The sequence below is a fragment of the Hippoglossus hippoglossus genome, chromosome 1, assembly GCF_009819705.1.
Source record: "Hippoglossus hippoglossus isolate fHipHip1 chromosome 1, fHipHip1.pri, whole genome shotgun sequence".
In the NCBI taxonomy this organism is placed as follows: Eukaryota; Metazoa; Chordata; class Actinopteri; order Pleuronectiformes; family Pleuronectidae; genus Hippoglossus; species Hippoglossus hippoglossus.
In genome coordinates, this window is record NC_047151.1 from 12,041,990 (window position 1) to 12,065,882 (window position 23,893).

The following is a 23,893-nucleotide window of genomic DNA, read 5'->3' on the forward strand; positions in this document are numbered from 1 at the left end:
GTTTCTGTGGGTCGTACTCTTCATAAACTGTTGAACCATAGAATGTAATGTTGTTTTTTCCACCTCCTCAGTCCCTCCTCTATTATTTCTACAAACAAAACACGTCCTGTGGGCCGGAGGAGTCTGCCTAAGAAAAACATTAAACTTCAATGTAAATAGTACAGCCTCCCTCAACTGGCAGCTGAGTGAAAAAGGAGCTCACACGCAATAAATTTGGTGTTAACACGAGCTGGACAATATATACAAATCAGAGACATCTTCCACCAACCTGTTGAGGTAGACTCGTTTCTCTGTGAACTGTCCTTGGCCGTGCGCCGGGTCCTCGTATGGTTCGTTCTGGACGACCTCCACCCCTTCACCTCGATCACTCTGCTCATGGCTGTGTTTGCTGATCATGTACAGCTGCCCGATCCGGTACTGGAAGAGAAAACATGGAGAGAGGAGACGTTAACATACGACTTGGGAAACCTGGTGAGCTTTAAACAGTAGTACATAGTGTATCAGCTTGGACAGTAGTTCCCAGTCGCGGGACATCAAAGGAGGGGCGCAAGATGATTTCCAAAAATCGAATATACCAGAGACTTATGGGTGACAGAACCGATACTCTTTTCTTAAAAAATAAGCACAAAACAAGCCGCTGCCGGGTCTCTGCTCTCGGCTATTCGTCGGACATTTTCTGCAACTCCCGATGTTGGAATCCTTTCACATGAAATGCAGCCACACTTTCAAACGTTTAGATTTTAGGCAATTTTCTTGTTGAGTTGACTCAAGTTTGAGGTAGCGACAAGCTAAGTGTAGGTTTACGTGCTGCCAGAGTCATGTAGACAGTGTGTTTTCATCAGAGGTAAGTGTAAGACTTGAGAGCAGAGCCCCAGTAATGAAGGGGAGTGAATTCAACTGTGTTCCCCTGGACTCCCACACACTCTCCCTGACCTTTACCTTTCACTGCGCTGTCAGGGAACAAATGTAAAGTGCTCACCCCAAAACAGCTCCCAGGGAGGCTGGAAATGGTGTCAGGACCTCGCTGCTGTTGCAAATCTCAGGTGGTGACATGTGGTTTTTATTTTACAGGTGTGTGCTTAAATGGACGCAACAATTATGTAAAGGCTCAGAAGTCGTTAGACCAGGCGTAGTGGGAGGATTCAGGCAGCTACAACCGATCCTGTCATTTGGGGATTTGCACCCTTAGGGTACCTGCGGCTTCCAGAAAACCTATTTTAATACAATGCTTGATGCTCCATGAAACATCCAAAATGCAGAAACTACAAAAGGTAAAAAAGGATTATTTCCAGTTGAGTTAAGCTAAAAAATAACGAGAGTATAATAAAACAACTTATCTGGTCTACTTATAGCATATGAATACTATACTTATTTCACAGTGGATGGGTCCAGTGTGCTGGTGGTAAATGGTCTCTAATCGATCACTCAAAGTGCTTTACACTACACAAGTCACATTCATCCATTCACAAACACATTTATGCAGCGCTATACCCTGCGCTTTTCCTATCACATCATTCACACACTGCAGGAGAAAGCTTGGGTTCAGTTTCTTGCGCAAGGACAGATTGGAGGTACCAGGGATCGAACCACTGACCTTCTGGTTAGAAGACGACCCAGCCACCCAAGATCCATAAACCAACATAAGAACATAACATTTAAAATCATCTCTAGGATATAAATTCTGGTGATGCTCATTGTTTTCAGTGGCCAATTCTACCCGAGGGACAAGAGTTTAATCTGAAAGACATTCCCACCAGCGTAAAGAGGTTTTAACAAACTGTGGGAAAAGGGTGATGATTTAGATTGATTTGAATAATTCTGATGAAGTGCCCCCCTTTGCATCATGATTGATGTAATGAATGGAAGATTCTGCAGATGAAATTTTGTCCGAAATTAAAAACAACAGTTAATCGTGGGTACACAAACCTGGGTCAGAAGGTAGCTGGAAATACTTTCCATTCATACAGTCACCACCTGGTGGTATATTTATGGTAACCAAAAGGGATGATTTCACCCAGATGTAGGTCTTGCATGAATGTAATGTATCGATCCATCCATAAGCTATCGTGTACCACCCATCATGTGAAGGTGAGAGGCAGGGTACATTCTGCTCGTATAAACGCCGATAAATATGTCAACTTGGAAAGACGATGAGATTTTAGAGCTTTGGGCGTTAAGGGCAGTCTATGTGCTGTACATAAAAACGTGTGATTTCTGCAGTGGAATCTTTATGTCATGTCCTGCCTCCTGCATGCTCTACCCAGGCGACACCCCTCCCCTGAGTGAGGACATTTTCCTGTTACTGTGAACGCATCTGACCCGGAAAATCTCCTGCTGCTTTCTTCGTATGTGAAAGGCAAACTCTGGAAAATGTCTGGACCCAAACTATCGAGACAAAACATTCCCGCTCACATTGACACCAACAGCTACTTTGAGAGCTGTGACTTAACCTAACCTATGTGTCTTTGCATGAGGAAACCAGGGGAGGAAACACACGCACAGAGAAGCTGCAACATATAGTAACCCGTCATCTATGCAGTGCTCTTGTATATAAAAATCAATTCGCAATTGCATCTTGCACGAAATACCACTGTTAACCCTTTAAACTGTGTTCCCATCCCTCATTTATGCATCATCAAATTTAGAGGTCCCACACCCAGCTGCTGCAGCACCTTGGCTCTGTGTTCTCTGCGGTGCTGTGACAGCACACTGCATTACTTTCAAAGGGCAGCAGCATTATGACTCACTTCCTCTATATTAGTTCACTGCAAGACCCCCAGTCTCTAGACAATGGTACATATAGGAGATTGCAGTGTCAGAAAAGTACACACATAATAACAAAAAAAAAAAAACACTTCACACAATATCCAAGTCGTCTGAACACAAAATATCCAAGAGGTTGTCTGAACACAAAATTCCCAGACATAGCAGCAGGTTACGATCAGAGGCGAACAGTCATTAAGGCGCATGGTGTTTGGCCGACCTCTGCCACAGCAAGGATGTGTTATATAAAAATGTCCTTTCCTTTTCTTTTCGGACATTTTCTCCACTGTGCGGCATGTTTAGTTTATTACACAGTGAAGTAACTAAGACCTACATCACTAAAGAGACATCTAGTTTGATGGTTTAGTTAGTCAGTTAGTTGATTAATCAATTGATAGAGTCCAACAATTTTAAAGAGCATTTAAATGCTGTTTAACGTAAAAGAAAAAACACTCGATGTCTGTAGCTTTTTGAATGTGAAGATTTGTTGCTTTTGTTTAGTTTTCATATCATGGTAAAGTGAATGTTTTTGATGGATGATGAGACAGAGAAGCAATTTCACAACATACTGTAACCTTGGGGTGAAATGGTGGTGGACGTTTTTCACCACTTTCTTTTGTGTTGTGGACAAAACGATGGATGTAAACGATGAGATAAAATGATCAACAATCATGACTAAATGCCAAAAATTTAACTGACCTCAATGAACCCTGAAATCCCAAATGTGCCTCGTCATTAATTAAAGGCAGATTCCAAGAGTTTGGATTAAAAACTCCCCTTTCTAAGCAGTATATGAGGAGATTGTTACCACTCTCATGTCTGTACGTTTTCCAAAATACTTCGAATTGTTACTCAATGACATTAGTCCGCTGTTTGATGCCTTGCAAATAGTGTACAGCGGGTCTTTGTGGAGTGCTTGCCACTGAGAACAGTGTAGAAAACCAAACCATTGACCTGAAAGATGCTCTGTTCAGACCTGGTACTCACATCTGCCTCAAGGGGGCTTATCAAAAGTGGACAGCTTCAACTTCAAGTGTGAACGTGTCCAAGACGTACTTGAAATCACTCAGACCACATGCATAGGTGGTCTGGGTGGCATGTTGCCACATTCTTACAGCTGTGTAAATCCAAATGCATGCTGGGCCACTTTCAAGCACCGCCTACTCAGCTGACATCCTCTGACCCACTAGAGTTTCATAATAATAGTATCTTTTACATTTCTCAGCGTTTCACATATATTGATATATTTGAGGCCACCACCACAATATTAACAATGACTGCAACATATTGATTTTCATAGTAGAGCTGCACACAGCACATTGATTCGCTCGGTCACACTTGGCTTCTCTCTCTCTCTCTCTCTCTCTCTCCCTCCCTCTCACGCCGACATGCCCACAAACACTCAGACAACGGGCCCATCTGTCATGGTCACACTGGCGAAAACCACATCATTCGGCCTTTGCAAATAGAAATGACGTTTGTGTTTATTTGCATTTGAGGCGGGGAAGTGAGATCTGATCACAAGTGGTCACAGGAGACACATGTGGAGAAGTAAGGGGACAACTGACGTACTCAGAGCTGTCCACTTATGATCAGATCACTCGAGACGAACTGGCCTATCAAGTGTTGTAGGGGAAACTGCAGAGTAAGGTGGAATTCTCAAAGGCTCATCCATCACTACAAGCAACCCCTGTGGCCTTGTCATTAAAAAATATACGGCAAAATTTGCTATAACCACTATGAGAGCCACTTGATTGAAATTTCCTCAACCAAATAGAGCAGCAGCATACAGTAGAAGAGAGCCACTCAAAGTTCACTTAAAGTTCAGTGGGTGCACTTTAATTGCAGCGATCCGTGTCACAAGATTATAAAACGCACCATGCAAAGGGTCATGTCCTGCACTCACAGCACTGAAATGAACCGTGTGATGCTCTGAAGGAAATGAGCATTATTAATAATCTTCACGTGTTTTTTATTACTGAACCGCATTCAACTATATGCATCCGCAGTAGTATGTTTATTTAATATAAATGAGGTCTGGTTGTGTTCCAGTCGTTCAGTCATCATGCAGCCACATGTTAATTTCAGAGACAGTTCAGAGTCACTCGCAATAAATTAGTTACAGAGAATGTCAGAAAGATCTGCGCGGAAGACGTACACGCTCTGAAATATGTATGACTCCAAACATGGTGGTGCTGTGTCAGAAACGCTTATGTAATCCAGTGTTTCAATGTGTTTAAAATGCTCATTTGGGTTCATTTCTAAACACAGCACGTATATAAAGATAAATAAGCGTAAGATATTAAATCACCTCAATGGTAACAGCCAGAGCAAATTGCAGAACATGCTCTTTTTGCATCATCTTCTCTCTTTTCATTCTCTTCTCTCCCGAACCGCAGCCTGCTGCATGTCAATGAAAGTTTACCTTTTCATTGAAGTCGTGAAAGCAAAGGCAGCGTTTCTAAAAACAGCTCTCTGGGATGTGGTGAGCCAGGTTAAGTGCTACTGTAAATAATGCAGGCGCTCTCCCTCCTTCTATGCTACATGTCAGATGCAAAATGACAGACGTGAGAAGTGTGGATTGAAAGACAGGCAGAGGACAAGCTGAGGGAGAAAGGGAAGACTAAGAGGAGTTGGGAGTTTTTCTAAGTCCCTTGTTTATTAGCGAGGACAAAGCTGCAGAAAATAAGAGGGCGGTGCGGGTGTACAGAAGTTAATGCCTGGGACACAGGGTGGCAGAGGCAGTAAAGTGTGATATTAGCCTAATTAATTCCCCGACTGGACAAGAGATGTCCTTTTCCATTCACTTCATCCTCAGTGAGCTGTCGTGGTCATCAACTAATATCAAGGATGTGCATTCATGAAGTAGGCCTCTTGTGATGGGCCGGGCCGATTATTTGAATTGTTTGAGGACCCCGTGATGAATGCGCTTGACCATGAACAGGTCATAACAGACCGTTCCATATTAGGGAAGGTTTGCACAACAACAAATAAAAGCTTGTACTGACTGGTTGAATAGCTCTATTATTTTCCTCCATTGAAGCACAACAGGCAATCACTTCAGAGAACACTGCAGCGATGAAGTACGACTCACTCCGTCTCTCTTGTCTGGAATCTTCACAGCGTGATCGATCATTTAGCTCCATGACGCAGCCGCCACAAAGAGGCCAGTACTTGGCCCGTCTTTATTCGATTTGCCTGATGACAAGGCCCTCTGGTTTGTTGTTGCTCATTAATCAATCCCAAATAAACTAAAGTGTGTTGTCATCATCACCGCTTATTGCAGGGCTCTGGGTAGGGTCGTTGAAACCTTAATCCACTAACTAAAAGGGCTGCGTTCACACAGGTGAAATCCCAACCTACTACAGTACCATGTCCTCCTGCCAAAACTCTGGTTGTGGTTTCCTGAATTCTGTCCAGACGGCAACAGGCATCCAAGACGAGACAGCCTGATCTTAACCATGTCTGAGGACGGCGGTGGTCCTAAGCCGTTCAAACTGCCGTCACAGGCAACTGTCTCAGCCCATTGATTCAAACGGTGTCTGTGTATGCGAGAAAACTGGGGCAGAAACAGCTGTATCTGGGAACATGGAGGAGCAGGAGAGGATGTTGGATGTCTCTGAATAGTAGACGATGTGGTGATTTCGAGGTTTAGTGCAGCTTTCCAGATTCCCAATCACGCGTGGTCGCTGGTGCCAGGGGGGTCTGCCCTCCTTTGATTAGAGGGTGTTAACTTTTTCAAAAATATGTAAATGTCATGACATAGAGACATCGTAAATGGTCAACTCTACGCAAGCATTGGCCCTGCAAGGTCCAAGATGATTTGAAAAACTGGGTTGTGCTATTAGCCATGTTCAACCCATAAATGTAGATCTGTTATTAATGTGGTAATAGATGTGATATTAAAACCAGCATTAATATCAAAGAACAATCCTATAATTAAGTTTACATCTCAAGAATTAAGTTTAAGTCTTCTAAACGTCTTCAAGTACAAAACCTGAAATTGGTCCTTTCAACCTGATCAATGCCACATATTTCATATCCCTATGAAGTGGAAAAACTACTGAACTGCATATTTGCATTTTATAGAATTATGAAATCTAAAAAACATTTCCAAGCCTTGGCTTATGAGAAAATGTATGTTGCATTATATTTTCTCTTTACTCATTTATATATTTTTGTTGGAAAAACACAATTTGTCTGATGCAGAGGTGATGCAGACAGTTTCCTATGCATTTGGTTTGTATCACAGAAGAAATGGTGAATGCAACACGTCCTCTTTAATGAGTGGTTCTAGTATGACGCCTGCTCGGAATTACAATAAACTCCACCTACAGTAAAATATGCCAGTGAAAATCCCTCCCCTCGTTAAAACTCAAAAGTAATTCTTATTGTTTGACCACACAATTTCACTTGATATTTTATATTAAAAATTAAATAATTCCAATCCTAGAGAGAGGATTGATTGGAGGTTTCTAATCATATAAAGTGGAGAGAAACTTATTTGAATTGAGCGTGTCTGAGGTTCACCCTTAGGAAAACATAACACCACACTCAATTAGTTGCATACGACATCATTTTAATTATTCACCCTTCAATCATTTTACAATTCCTCAATCCAATTCATTTCCACCTGAATTGTTCCTGTGCCATTTGTCTCACCCATCATGGGAGTGAAAGTGTTTGTTTTACTGCATCCTCAATAAAACCATGAAAACTAATTCTTCTATTCATTAACTGTATTACTACTGCTCACATTTCTAAAGGCTTAAACAGGTCTAGACTAGCTGTCAGATGGCCAAACACACTGCTGCACCGGATAAACACGGTAAGAATAAACACCATAGCTGCATGCGTCACTCAATACAGCACGTGGTCTATCTGGACTCCCTCAGCATTTCTTGAGCAGTCGATAATGCTACAGCAGCATCATCAAGAAAGTGGAGTATGGAAGGCAAGGGAGGAGAAGGTCAGAGGATGAAGGAGAAAAAAAAAGAGGAAGTGAAAAAAAGAAGGGATGAGGGAAAGAAATTAGCAGATAGAGAAGACTGGCCAGGAGGAAGACAGAAGGAAGGAACAGTCAAACGAGAGGAATAATGATTAACAGGTCGCTGTAGATCACTGGGCTTTAATGCAGAAAGGATGAGGAGAGGAAAATCAAAAGAGGTCTAGTGACAAACCACAGAGGAACAAAGGAACCTGTTCATTGAGAGATGATCTCCTTCCTCATTCTGATTCTCATTGAGATATGGAGGCTTTGAGTATTCTGAGTTCACTGGCACATAAACAGTGATGGAAGCTTTTCACCCTGGCTTTAATTGACTGAGGGACCTTGGATGAGCATACACAGTACGTAGCCTTGATTCAAGTCTATTGTTGCAGAGGTTCAGTTTTAATAATACTGCACTAAGTAATAGATAAAGGAGGGCCCACCATCAGAGAGGGTCAAGGGGTGTAGCTGACCCCGGTCCAAGGCCCAGGAGGGGCCGATGCAAAAGTCTATGGTTGGCCTTGAAACAGGCTCAAGTGCTAGCTGATTTATATTACTCACAATATAATATATGTGTATTTATATATAAATAATATCTAAATATGTATGAGACTATTTGATTTGTCATCCAAGACTGTGAGAATGTTGAGGTCGAAACACTTGGCCAGTCATCCATCCATATATCCATCCATCCATCCCCCCTCACTCTCTACCTCTGTTAAAAATCTAAAGTCATTAACATGTCCCCTCAGTGCCTACAATATGACAAAATAAATATTTGAGCAAAATAAGCAATTAACACCATGTCTGAGTATTTCTACTTTAACACTGCAGTAGACAAAAACAAAAAAAGAAAAAAGGATTAAAACAGCCAGGATTTGTGATGTCACAAACCTAAGAAACCAATCCTGTTGATTGTGGGTGGAGCTCAGTAGCTGGAAAAGGCTCCTCAACTGTAGGTGGCGCTGTGAGGGTAGGAAGACAGGGTGCGGGGGTGTGGTCATATTAGCATATTAACAGATTCCAGTCACCAAATGAGGAAGGATGGTGTAGAGTTATATTTAAACCATAAGGCCATAGGGGGGATTTTTCCATGACCATCCTTTTGAACGTGTAGTTTTAATGAACAAAGAAGAGTTATGTGGGTGTGATAAGCTACTGGAGCGGGATTTTAACGTTAATTGTTAAACTCTGATACTGGATGTTTTCTCCCTCAATCCAGACAAGCACAAAAAAGAATGGCACCTAGAAACTTAAGAAGACATTTTGGAAACTGGAACAATACGACCACTAAGCCAAACAACAGGTTCAGAATATTTCCCCTCCATCAGAAGGAATAGCTAAATCTTAGAGAGATGTATATAAAAAGAGAAATGTAGGAAGAGAGGAGGAGACGAGGACAGTGAGCTTGGTCGGGAGCACCCGGTGAAATTGACACCAAACACAGAGATAGACTTGCATTGTTCACTTATTTATTTGTCACAGAGTACTATTGCTGGTGTTTGTAGTAAAAACTAGAAAAATAAATACTGTATTCAACAATTTACATTGTTCAGACGATTCAGAATTTCCGACGGCACGGCTACGCTTTAGTTTTATTAACAGTAACCACACAATTTGGTGGATGTTAGAGACTGAAATGTAATGTATGCACATTTTACTGAGAAAAGCAATTAACATGAAATCCATTATTCAATTAAGCTGCGTGTATTAGTAGCTTCAAGTACAATCAGCTTTTGGAAAAACAGCTAATAGGTTAATTTGACTGGGCGGAAATTAAATTTGCTTTTACAAATGAGCCACACTGTGATTCATCATGGGCTGAGGAAGTCGTCTATTAACAATATGAATATGAAACCGTCATGAGCATTAAGCCGAGACACACTAACAAATAAATAACAAAACAAGATTTCTATTCACTTTGTGTAACTATATTGCAGTAATCTATAATAGATCACCTTGTAAACACAACCAGAACAAATGACCCTCTGCACTCAGAAGTCCTCGACATCAGCCAGAGACTCTGGTGGAAAATAAAAATCAGTGAGGACATAATTGACCTCCAGTCAAACAGCACTGCCAGGTCAGCACACCACTCTGTTTGAATGTCAATGGGAAGTAATAGCTACACTAATGGCTCCGCTAATCACTGTGTTCCACTTGTAGAGGGCCACATTAACGCCCTCAGGGAACCAGTCCAACAGAAAGACCATTCTGTGCTTGGCAGGAACTGAAACACTGATGACTTGTATGAGCAGCCTTGGTTGGTGTTACATGCCAGGCTTGTTTATGTGTTTATCTTCCCTCGTCCTTTTCTCTCCAGGTGCTAACTTGCCTGAATGAAGTCCACCTGTTAAGTCTAGCATTTGCTGCCGATTGGCTCCCCAGACGCCCAGCTAGCCAATCAACATCCAAGGCCCCTTAATATAAGGAGCACACCTGAAGACGTCTTCCACTTGCGATCTGACTGTTGGTCTGACCTGTTGTGTTTTGTAAGAGTTTGTAAAGTAACTGATGAGGTAATTGTGGGGGGAGTTTTGTGAGGTTCTCTTTATAGTTTGCATTCATCACTTTTTGTTAAGAAACACTAGGTTGATTGGTTGGTGCCACTCTTTGCATTTTTGTTTCTAGTGGTATAATCAGTTAGGCTTTGTTTTGTTATATTAATTTCAGTTTATTTGCCACTCAACCACGTTGTCCCTTCCTCCCCCACATTCTGAGAACATTTTGTTGTATTCTGTAAGTCATGATAGTAGATAAATCACTTTTTGTTTCACATCTTACTGACTCCATCCCTTCTTGATTTGTCACATTATTGTCTCTTTAATTATAACAGTGGACGCAACAGTTGGAAAATAAAAAAAAGAGAAAGCTCATGTGAATTTAATTGCTCCATTTCTGTTGAAAAGCATGAAATGGCTCCAGAGATGACAACAAAGGCAAAGGAATAATCCTGGACTCACAGCTTGTATAATTGAGCTCAGTGTGCTCTCCTTGGTTACCGGGTGCTATGAGCCTGTGTGGGCGACACGTATGTGCATAGTGCTGCACACGCCAAGAACCTGTGAAAGTAGGGGGGGTGGGCTATTTTTATATTAATCTCTATTTTAAAAACATCAGCTGAGGAGAGTTTTCTGTAGAAAACTGTGTGGTAGCCCACACAAGAAAAGTGTTGGACCCTTAATAAAAAAACACCAGAACTTTGAAATTGCTGCTCACACCCTTTTTTTAAAGTGAATCAAAGGTTTTAAATTCTCTCCAACCATTGAGAAACACTTTTATTTCATTAGACAACATAAACAATATACACTAAAAATGCATATATGAAAAACGTCTGTATTTAACTACACAGATCTGCAGTTTTCCCATACATACATACATAAACACAACACTTCAATGTATACACAATCACATACTGCTGAGCCTACCACTTTGCAATTTCATTACCTATGATGGCAAAGACACACACACACACACACACACACACACACACACACACACACACACACACACACACACACACACACACACACACACACACACACACACACACACACACACACACACACACACACACACACACACACACACACACACGATCTTCCTCCCCTGTTCTGTGCACATTTAATCAACTGGGCGGCAGTGTGCAGTGGGCTGCTCTCTCCAGATAAGATTATCCTTCAGCTGTAGGCCTGACAGTCAATAGGTAGAGCAGGACTGTAATTAGTGTGTGTGCGAAGGCAAAGGAGAGACGGGAGAGAAAGGGCAAACGACCAAGACAGAGAAAGATAGTTAAGATAGTGATTAAGTTAATGAGAGAGAAAAAGACAATAAGCAAGTTATCGATGTTGCCCAATCACAGCACCATAAATACGAGAAATCAGGGAGAATCATCTGCAGTACTTATCTGCCCTGTCCTACACATGGAGCCGCTCGCTGCTCCCACCTTCCCTGCCGCCTTTCCCATGATTGCACAGAGTGGTGTTAGGGGGAATTTACAGTATGCAGTAAAACACAGTAAGACATCGGTTGTCTGTGGCTGCGCCTTTTTCAAGGTGCATAAGTAGATTAACTGAAAATGCTTTCGGACGTGGACTGAAGTCCAGACATTTTCCTGGAATTATCGTGAGGGGCTATATGTTGTTCTAGACAATTTCCATAACTTTTCCTGCCAGGCCCCTAATAAAATGTCCAAGTGAACCCAAGTGAGAATACGGCAGGAACATTTCTGTGAAAATTCCCGGCAAGCCAGCAGTTGTGTTGATGATGACACGAAACTGATAGAAATGAGGAAACTTCTACTGTGATGCATGTCGTGGCTTTACTCATCAATGCAGGTTTGCTGTACAAGATTTAGCTTTTGCTCAAAGGTTTGTGTCAAAACAAAGTTGTTATTTGGGGTAGTCAGAAAATGTGCTCTCTGTTTGCAGATATCAGCTTTTATTGTGGTGACTATAAAACACAAGTCGGCAACTGTCATTTTTTTTAATGCTACAATATCCTAACGCTAACCCTTACCCCAACCAAAACCCATTGGGATTGTACATGAACCCAATCATTTGTTTTCTCCTTCTCAACCCACTGCCCCGCCCAAGTAAACTAATCCTAACTGTAGGGGTCTCTACTGTGCCTGCAGGTGTTTGAATGTATTATCCCTCAACCTTTGCATCTAATCACAAACCACTGTCTTGTGCAGTTGCACAGAGGAGAACTACTTAATATTTAATACATACAACACAAATATCCATTATTTTGGATACGACGATCTGAATACTGAGCCTTACTTGGAGTCACTATTTGCCGTTTTCAGACATGACCTGCTGGTAAAGTCCAGTGAATTGGCTACAGACTTTACCCACCGTTTGTCTTTCACACAGTCACAACAGCGTAAGGTTATCTGCACAGACGCGTTCACAACAGAATCAAACCCCTCGCGTTATTCAGGCGAGAGGTGGAGCAGCCGGGTGCAGCAGACAGGGGCAGGAAGTGACGTATTAACTCTGCTGCAGAGATCATGTGATTATCACGACAACTTCCATGCCAATGTCCCCACATTAAATCCTTCTCTTTTAAAAAAAGGTTTCTACTACATATGGTCTGGTATCCTCAAATTTCTGCACTTTGTCTCTGGGCAGATATGATGAAACTTAAAATATAGTGAGCCCAGTTAAATCTGACTGAATATTGATTACTTGTCAGTGTCAATACAAACATGCACAACTGCATTTTAAGGTCAAACAAAGTTGCTGTCTCATTTTAATGTGAATTGCATTTCAAAATCCAATTTCTGTTGTTGCATATTGATTCTGATGGCGGCTCCCTTGACCTTTAACTGAAACTAAATGTGCTGAGGTGTCCGCCTCTGACTCAACCCGATACCTGTCAGCTCCAAGTTCCTGCTAATGTGGGATAAAGTGCTGGCCAGCTGAGGCATACACCCGGGACACACGCCTCACCTCTGACAGAACTATTAATCACCCAAACGATCATTATTCATCATATCAACACACGTGAAGACACATTTATACATACAAATCCAATGCCACAGACGGATGGATGGATGTTTTCCTGTTGGTCTTTACATCAGGATAAAAATAGAAACAGTGGAAAGTGTTGTAGTGAGAAATGTTTAAGCTTTGACTTCCTTTGGTCCAGACCTTCGGACTTTTCAGTTTAGTCCAGAGTCCGTAAAAATGTACCAAAATTAGCCTGACCAAAAGAGAAGTTCATTTGGTGCATTCAAGCAAGTGTTGAGTACTGCGCATGATGTTGGTGACGCAAAGTACACCGGTTCATTCATTTTCTCAATTCAAAAACTAGTCTTTATGTGCTTAACTTATAGCGAATACGATAGCTGCAATTACAACGCTCTGACGACAGAAGACGCAAACCTGTCTACAAACCAATCAATGTAGGTGATGACAACAGGGTGTACATACAAAAGTCTTTAGAGTACTACCTACATTACAACGTGAAACCAAAACTAACAGATCAAATGTAATCGATAAAAAAACAAAACATGAGCCCTGATTCGGGTGAGTGTGTGATTTTATTAGGTAGAAGTTTGCTAATGCCTAGGAAAAAAACATAAATATTCCCAGCCATCAAAATCTGTTGTATGTGAAAGTGTTGGATTCTTGCAGCCAGGAGTGTGGATTATTTTCAGGTGCACATCATCCCTCTGTATCAACATGCACGTGGATACAGGTTGCTGTGCAAAAGCAAATCTGTTACTGGAAACCTGCCGTCCCAGGAGCAGAACCTGAAGCATTAAAGATGTGCTAGACAGATATTTACACATTAAAATTTCCCTTGTCGCCAAATTCAAATGCTGACTCATCAGAATAATGTCACACCTGCTTGGACTGGAAAATGCTCATTACAGCAGAGAAAGACGAACCATGAGCCTCGACGGAGCTGCACCACAGCCCAGTTAGCTGTTGGCATTGAGGTGAAGGTCACGGGCGAGTGCTATGAATCGCAGATCGGTGCGCACAGCTGCTGCAGCTTGTGTGTGTCGCAAGAGAATGTAACATGCCACCATGGAGTGTGTGCGTGTGCGTGTGTACACGAGGAGGCCAAACATATGCTTAACCCTCTGTGTGTCATTGGCAAAAAGGTTCGTAACCACTGCTCAACATTTTGTATTACAATACAGTACATATGCTGAACTCACAGACAAATCTAGACAATATTATTTAATTTTACAATCTTCCCTGCAAGAGCTACATGGCGCTGTCACAGTTGGATGGCAAACACTCAAGAGCTTGTTACGGGAAACATTTTAATTGGGGCAACATTAAAAATGACAAATGGTGATGATTTAGGCTCTGCTCAAGTGCAGTGTGAAAATTGGGGGAAACAAAAAACCAATTTGTAATTAAGTTTGGTTTTTAATATCACAGGGAGACTTGATGATTTGAAAAAGAAAAATTGATTCAAAGATTTAGGGATATGAGCGGTGATATGAAGACAAAGGCAGGACGTAGCTAAAACAGACAGAGGATAAGAGGAGAGGGAGACAGGGGACGAGGGAATGAGTAAGAGAAAGGGCCAAGGCCAAGACAAATGGCAGCAGTGAGGAAGAGAAATTTGAAAGACAGTCGGGGGAAAAAAAGGTTTGTTAATGAATGTGGGTAGAATAATGAAGACGGGTTACTCTACATTAAGCTGGCAAACAAAGTGAACAAGAAAGTATTTGAAGAAGAGAGATTGAGGAGGTGAAAAAGGAGAGACAGTGAATGATGAAGAGCAGGGGAGGGAAGTGAGCGGATAAATCATGAGGAGGATGTCACAGCGGAGAACATGAACCGAGAAGGAGGAAGAGGACGGAGAGGAAGAGGAGTGCTCCTCCTGACACAGAAGATCCTCCCTCCACGTCCTCGCTCGCCAACACAGGGACTGTAAATCCCCCTCCGAAACTTGAGAGGATGTAAACAAACCATTAGCCCTGTTCTGCCGAAGGGAAAGGCACCCCACACACACACACACACACACACACACACACACACACACACACACACACACACACACACACACACACACACACACACACACACACACACACACACACACACACACACACACACACACACACACACACACACAGTACACTGAAACACAGGTGCGAACATGCTAAAATGCTAACCTTGGCGGCACACACACATGCAGACAAGGTTTCAAGAGCAAAGAAACACAAGAACAGACAGTGCATATACACACACACCCTAAAGCTACACAGAGCTCATCTTCACCGCCACTCTCTCGTGCTCTTTGGAAATGGGGCCGAGGCCATTTTCCTGGGAGGACACGGACTATACAAAACCTTCTCATGTCCAATGTCCTCTGGAGCAAATGACTCACGACTTGTCCTGTTACACAGTATCGTCACCAGCTCAGGACACTGAGTATACCTGCCAGCCAACAACACACACACAGCAGGCACACTTTCCTTCTTCATCCACTCTCCTACATTTCAGTCATTTTCTACCTTTCCCCCCCCCCCATGTATCAAGACATTACAGGACTCTGATTGGCTTCATTTTCTACAAGAAAAGGGTCACTTTAAACTTTTGGCTTCATTTCCTTTGGGTTATATGACTCGTGAAACACGTGAGATCACTTTCTTCAAAAGACATTACACCTTCAACAGCCCTGTTTGAACAAATCAAATATATTTTTCTGTCATTTTAGGTAGTTCTTGGTGTATGTATAAGGGCTCATATTTCCAGAAAGTTTGGTTTTAATTTGTCATTTGATGCAATAAAATGGGATGAAACGTCATGATTGACAGCTGAGACTGACGTGCGATTGGTCAAGCATGTATATTCATGCTCCATCCCCTGATGGCTACTGTTCAGACTCTGGCTCCAAATGGGCAAGATGGCAGCGTATGTATCCAGGATACTTTGGCCACATTTCTGAATAGTGGGAGGAGGTGTCGTCCATCTTTATATACTGTCTGTGGTTTTTTCTAATAACCCGCAAATGTTTGAAAAAGTATTAAGGAATTCATTCTTGTTTAAATAATTCTGTTACGATGAGGAAAAACAAGAATAGAATGGAGATAATGAATAATGGGTGTCAAGGAAATGTAGACATGAGCTTTCCCAACTTCCAAATTCCAACCAAAACAATGTTTACAATCAAATCGACATGAAATGCTTCACATACCACAATCAACACCGCGAATATCTTGAAACGTAGATTGAACTGTATTCATGTAATTCAAGCAACAGGGCTCTAAAAGCTGTGATAGAGATATATATGTATATATATATATTGGGAGAGAGTGACAACAGCCATGATTGGACACTGAATACCATAAAAGAGCCTTAAAGCCAAGTGATGAAGATGAGGAGGAGGAGTGAGTCCACTGATCGGAGTGCCCTCGGTGTCATCCAAGCACTCAGGCAGCTTCGCTTGCTGAAGGCTTTTATGAGCTTTTACAAGACCAAATGCCACTCGACACATTTTGTTCACTTCATGTGTGCGTCTCATCGTCCCTTCTCTCTTTAAGTATGATCGTGTCATCTGTGTCGGTCTGCCACTTCCTTCACTTCTCTAATGTCCTTTCGCTTCCCCCCTCTCTCATCGTGTAATTTTCCTTTCACCTCCATGCCATTCTCCTTCCTGACCTTTCAATCGGTCTTTCATTGTCAACGTTTTTTTTCTTGTTTTTTTTTTTAAAGACCCTTGCGGAATTCTCTTCCCACTGTTACTTTGACATTTTACCACATTATATTTTTACTGTTCGGAATCTGGTTGGGTTGTTGTAAAAACTAAGTCTGTGGTGTGAGAGCATTTGGTTACAGCGATACAACTTAGTTTTTCCTTTTAAAACACATCAACTCTGGTCTGGATACACTTTGTGTCCACACTACAAAATGGAGAAGTTTGAAAACGATGACGTGGACATCTGCTTGCTGATTTGGTCTTTTTGGTCATTATGTAGCCTTTGCTGGTTTGTCATGCTCCTATCACATGACCTCCCCCCCCCCCCGTTCCCTACGAAAACAACCGGCATTTGCCTCGCAAAACGCAACATTAATAATAAATCACAAGTGTTGCTGACCCTGTTGTCTTTGCCAACAGCGGATGTGCAGATAAATTCTTAATTTTACAATGATACAACTGCTTACATGCAAAGGACAAGGCGGGGCAGGGTCGTACCAGCCAGTAGGACAGCTCGAAAATCGGTCCATGCCGAAGTGTCCTTGGGAAGATGCTGAACCCCTGAATTGCCCAACATAGATGTTGAATACACTAATTGGAGGTTGCTTTGGATAAAAGCGTCAGATAAATGGCATTTAATGTACTGACAAGAGCTATTATTTCAGCAATCTGTGACAATTCCCATGTCCAGCAGGATGCCAATGCCTTCCTGTTTACACCTACACATGCATGCCCAGTGTATATGCGAGTAGTCACATAATATGCGTTTTCAGGCGTGTTAGTATGGACAGGGATTAAAACTGATACGGAGCCAAAAGGCTTGAGGCTTGAGAACGCTCTTTTCTAGGGATGCACCGATATGGAAATTCTTGGCCGATACCGATATTTAAAACAACAATCTAGCCGATAGCCGATACCGATATTTGTTTATTACTTGCATGTGGCCTTCTTGGTGTGTAACGCCGGGTTTACACCGGGCGCTGAAGCGCCGCCCCGCGCCGCGCAGCGTTATTCTCAAGCGCGCAGCCGCCTGGCTGTTCACACCGGACCCGCATTTCTCCGCGTCGGTCAGCCCGTGATTCTCCGCTTGTTGTTGTATGTAACCCGTTCAATGTCGGGTGTCGGGGGTAAATGACGTATTCTCCAAGCAAGCCTTTAGCCCCCCCCCCCCTCTCTCTCTTTTTATCTATATGACTGCTTGTGTGGCTGTAGTGGATGGGCAGAGGGGGACATTTAATTATGTGATTGGGAAAATTGGGAAAATTAAAACTCCAGGACAACAGAAGGGGAATACAAAGTATGGGATGCATATTTGATCATTTATATCATATCAAATATGTCATTTATATCGTTTAAAATCATTTTTCAGTCTGTTTCCTGGCGCGATACGCTCGCTCGCACGCCGAAACCATCGGTGAAGGGCGCTGGCGCGGCGCATCGCAGCCCATGTGAACCGCACAAAGGTTTAACAGGGGGAGGCGCCTGGCTTTCCTTGGCGCTGCGCTGCGCGGCGCTACAGCGCCCGGTGTAAACCCGGCGTCAGTGTACCATAATCTGGATGCCAGATTGGCAGGCTGCAGAAAACATACCAATGAATATCGGCCAATGTTATCGGTGAAAGTCAAGTTTATTACCGATACGCCGATGGCAGTAAACGAGGCGAATATCGGCCGCTACCGATATACGGCCGATACATCGGTGCACCACTACTCTTTTCAAATGAAAACAATGTAGCATAGATTTAGCAATTGTGTGGTCACTTCAAGCACCTCCTCCTCTCTATGTCAGTGCTCTGAGGTGCTCACACCCATGCACACAAACACACACACACAGGCAGCGTTAGTGCACTGAGGACACCGCAAGCAGGAAACAAACACAATGCACAGTGACAGCTTGGAGACAGAGACGCAGGACTATGCACCACAGTTTCACCCGAGTACATCTGCATCCGTCTCCACCACCTTTTCCTCCCCTTTGAAATACTAACAAACACTGTTCTTTTCCACCCTCATTACCTTTGGGACTGTTGACATGTTACCTTAACATAATGACTGCAGAGGTAATAAAATGCCCCTACCCCCGTCACTAATGAACTTGTTTTGTACATTTTTGTTGTTTTGTACATTTTTACAGTTTGCAGGTTGGGTGACAACAACCTCATTGTGACAACAAGACCACACTTAAAAAAATAGTATTGCTTCTCTTGCAAGAAATCAAATGAGAACATTTCCAAGAATGTTGAGCTGTGATACTTTTGACACACTGATGCTGCATCAGACCAGTTCTTAGCTCTGAGCTCTCAGGCTTGTTCAGGCTGAGAGCTCACTGAAAAGCACATGCATCCTCAGGGAGGCACACAAACAGCCTTTGTGTAACATCACCCTTCTAAGGTCTAAATAATAATCAAAAGCAGCAACTAAATGGAGCAACTAATTGAGGTGAAATTGTTGTGTCAACTGCTTTTAACCAGGTCAAGAGTAAACTTTACAAAAGGTTAATTGAGAAGGGTAAAGCTTGTCTATTCAAAGTGTATTCTTCCATCGTGGGTTTTTGGCATCTCGCCACCAAAGCATTTAGTTCAAAATGAATAACAAACTGTCAATGGAGCCCTTTATTCCCGCATGTTCCTCTGTCTGTGCTGTGTGCTCACATACAGCAGGTCATTGCCTTTTCTATTGAGCCTTTTCTTGACTTCATTGCTTAGTTGTTGTTGGAGTATAATACATAGTAGGGAAATTCCCATAAAACTCATTCAAGTAAACTCTACTGTACAACACACCATAAATCATAGACGAGTGGTACAAAGACAGGTTGTCTGTACTGAATGTGTGCGGGGAAGGGAGATGAATAGGAGTGTTTGTGTGTGTGTGTGTGTGTGAGTTTTTAATAAGTGTTTATGAATGTCGGAGCGCAGGTGAATGGGGTGCAGGGAGGTTGTGAATGACTAAGTCAGGGCGAGTGAGTGAACATACCTTAAATGAAAAGGTCAGTTTGGGTGAAAGCAGCTTGCTTTGATGGGAATCCCTTGTGTGTGTGTGTGTGTGTGTGTGTGTGTGTGTGTGTGTGTGTGTGTGTGTGTGTGTGTGTGTGTGTGTGTGTGTGTGTGTGTGTGTGTGTGTGTGTGTGTGTGTGTGTTAGCAGCAGGGTTGTTCTATTTTTAGCCACGCTGGTTGAAGTCAGACTCTATCAAGGACAGTCAATTTCCCTGCCTCCTCTTCTTTCCTTTCGTCCTCCTCCACTCTTGCCCTGTGTTTTTCAGTCCTTTTTCTCTGTTTATTTTCCTACATCTCAAACTTGTGCTTTTTTTTTTTTTTTTAGGTTTTAACCTGATGACTCAAGTTTTTAAACGTCGCCGAGGGGGTCAGCGGGTGTCAAACTAATTCTTTAGAAACGGCAGTGGGCTGCATGGACAGACTTTGAATTATGTGATAGAAAAGGAAAAGTCCTATTAGGACCGTTACGACTTTGGGTATCACAAGTGATCAGCTTTGGCTCATAATCTTTGCAGGGTACTCTTTTGACAAAAACAGCTGCTTACATTTCAATAGACGTTACCTGCTCCGTTCATACCTAACAATAACGTGTGCTGGCTGATCCGATCACAAGTGGTCAGCTCTACATCAGTTCACAGTTCGGATGAAAAAAATCATTGCACTGCGCAAAGCTCTATGATGGAATAAGAATTCGCAAATTTGAAAGAGCCGCATTCCCTTTCATGCTGTAAAGAGAAAGTGGCCATGTGTCCCATATCTGAGTATGGTCTGAATTATCTGATTTTGAAATGTGTCCTCAGGTGCATTCGCATCAGATCACATGAGACGAATGTTAATGCCTGGCATGAACAGGGCCTATAACTGTCCCTGATCTGCACCTGAAATATAAGTACATTTTGGAACTGGGTTGGCGACCACTGCAGAGGCTTTCAGAGGAAATGCATCACAGGGAAACACAGGCTGTCCACCTGTTTAAAAACAAACTGCTGCGTTCACGTGATGCTTTCACAGCTTCATTCATGACTTTGGACAACTCACCGTGTTACTCATGATGTTTAATTCGTACATTGGATGAAGGGTAAGCGGTTGAGCTACAGCATGATGACAGACTTGGCTGGACGTGGTCCAGAATAATGTGACCCAACAAAATTGGCAGAAGTGGCCGTCTTGTCTCAAATCTCATTTTATTATGTGACAATTCAAATATATACGATCTTTCGGAAAAATGACCACCAACTGTAATATTAGACATCAGAAACTGTTAAATACAGCATATAATGCAAACCCAGCTCCAGTTATGAAGCTGTTATAAAGTTATTAAAAACATATTTCCCTTCATCCTTCCACCTACATTTACTTCTGCCTCGATCTATATGTCCCGTGTTAAATAATGAACGCACAGGTGAGCGGAACATAAACTTCTCCTTCTTCCCTCTATCTCCTACTATTTGTCTTCCTTCCCCTCCCCATCTCTATCCCTCTTACTTTAATTATCCACTGACGTCTCTGTCGTCCTTTCATGACCTGTGCATTACACGTGCAAATATGTCTGTGAGCAACACGCTGCATGGGCTATTGCATAATGACAGTTGAGATAGTGTTACTGTCCATGCCGGTGTAATTCTACACACACACACTAATGATGACAGCCCCGGCCGGTCAGCAGAGCTTGGTTTTCTCACCAGCCGCGTTTTCTCGGTCATCACACCCTCTCGCATCAAGCATATGATTGTAGTAAAAGAGTGTGAGCAATGAAAAGATCATTATCATGTAAATGAGTGGTTTAAACCTCTTCAGTGTGTTTTTAATTATAAACCTCTGTCCGTGCTGAATAGAGAACAGCACCAATACAGGGTCGTATTGATATCTGATAAGTGAATTATTTCAGATGGTGAGCTTTATGAAAGGTGTGTTCACAACAAATGGTCTGTCTAATTGACAAGCTGAGAGAAATCAATAGTGTATTATCAGAATCAGACACACAATCAGAAAAAAAACTGTTTTGCTCCACAGGAAATTTGCTTGTCACAATTTTTCAACACACAGTTAGGAAAAACACAGGTTAAAACAGTACTCTGCCACCTAATCCAGATCCACACCAAAATCTTTTGAGTTCTCCCCTGACCCATCCTTCAACCTTCACCCTTACACCAAGTTCTGTGGTAATACGTAGTTTTTGTGTAATACTGCCCCCTTGATGGTGGTAACAATCTGTATACATTTAACAATAAAGCCAAAGTTAAACATTGATTCACAAGGACTTTACAAATATTTGAGATGATAAATAATTACATTACATTATTACATTTCATTTAGCTGATGCTTTTATCCAAAGCGACTGACAATAAGTGCATTCAACCATGAGGGTACAAACCCATAATTTAAACCATTTTCTATCACAAATGTTCAGCTCTCAATCAGACTGCATATTATTTATTATTATTATTATTTATTTATTCTGAAAACATGTTCTACCTTCACAAAGTCCCTTAAAAATTTAAATCAAATGGAGGTAAAGGGCAAAGCAGAGGTTGTTTACGAAGGTAAAGAAAACACAGGTAACAATGATTATTTATCTTTATCACAACAAGCAGCAGTTAGCTGCCAAGGCAAAAATATATCCAGCTGCTCGTCTGCACACGCAGAATTCAAAGTTCCATGAATTGGACAGCGTTAGGTAAGCTGAGGAGGAACAGATTCCAGTCCTGAGTACTTCAGATAGGAATCTATTCCTCGAATGCTCCACTGGGGCTGCTGAGTAATGAGGGAGACTATGGGCTCAGTTTTCACAGCAGGACAAAGGCGATTGTAGGTCATAGCTAAGACGTTGGTATGTTCCTGACTTTGAAATGCACTTCTCCATGTGACACTGTACGTCTGTACCCAGCAGAGCACACAAACACACTTAGATAAGAGGTGTTGCTATTTTAATTGTAACTCCGAAGCGACTCCGAGAAGATGACTGAGGGCCATGTATAATATGTCCTACAACAGTAATTTGACCATTATTTTTTGTATCAGTGTGGCTCCAAAAAAAATTTACGTTTTTTTTTTGGAGCACCTGAAGCCAGTGGAGGAAAAAGGGTGTGTGCATTTTTATAAAGTTGAAATTGTACCAATGATTTGTTTTAATTCGCTCAAAAAAGTCTCCCATCAGGCCGGTACAAGCACATCTTTAACGTGGAAAAATGGCCAATGAAAGCTAAATACCACAGTCCACTGATGTGAGTTCAGCTGCTTTTCTTTCTGCCAGCCATCTTTAGCTTTCACATCTGCACAATTTTGACTGCCGTCAAACACAGCCCCATGATGACAGCCTTCTCTACCTTACTGCCATTGGACAAAAGCCAGACAAATCTGCAGTGTGAAAACAGCCAATCAAAAATGTGGGACATCATCAAAATTTATGAGACATGGGACAAGGGATGAAAATGCTGAGCAGAAGGACAACTGGTCAGCCTATTTCAAGTTAATGTGCATGGACGACATGAGTCTTATCTGTGTGTGTTGCCCTGCTGAACCTACTGGACAACATTATTTTGCACATCTGAACTGTCTTCATTTTCTGACTCAGTTTCACTGGCACTCTTTCAACTGGCACATATGTTTGAAAGGTATGAGACTGGCTGAGAGCATTACTATTAATTACCACCCAATTTATATTCCACTTTAACTTAACTTGGATACACTTGCACTGACCCTTCACACTTCACCTGGTGCTTAGTGTATGACTCTGCAAGTATGTTTGCATTTGAGACTGATAGGAGATCTTGAAACCTAAAACCATGTGAATCAATGTGTTTTCGAAACTGCTAGTTTTCACAAATAGATTTTCTTTATTTACAGATATCCCTTGACCTTAAAACCTCAAACCAATATCTAACCAACTGTTTGTGGAGGGTTTGGTCACCTGAGGTTCATTTCAGTTCATCCTGGCTTGGACAACAGAGGAATTTCACTTTATAGTGCCTGG

At 42.1% G+C, this 23,893-nt stretch overlaps 1 protein-coding gene across 3 annotated transcripts in view; it reads right to left on the minus strand.

Annotated features, from left to right (window-relative positions):
* The window catches only part of LOC117762222 (cytoplasmic phosphatidylinositol transfer protein 1-like), a 76,555-nt gene that overhangs the window by 20,402 nt on the left and 32,260 nt on the right, over positions 1 to 23,893 (minus strand). For all 3 annotated transcript variants that reach the window (XM_034586754.1, XM_034586748.1, XM_034586762.1), the window contains one exon: positions 269 to 417. In XM_034586754.1, the coding sequence (XP_034442645.1) occupies positions 269 to 417 (149 nt within the window). The remainder of the gene's footprint in view (positions 1 to 268; positions 418 to 23,893) is intronic.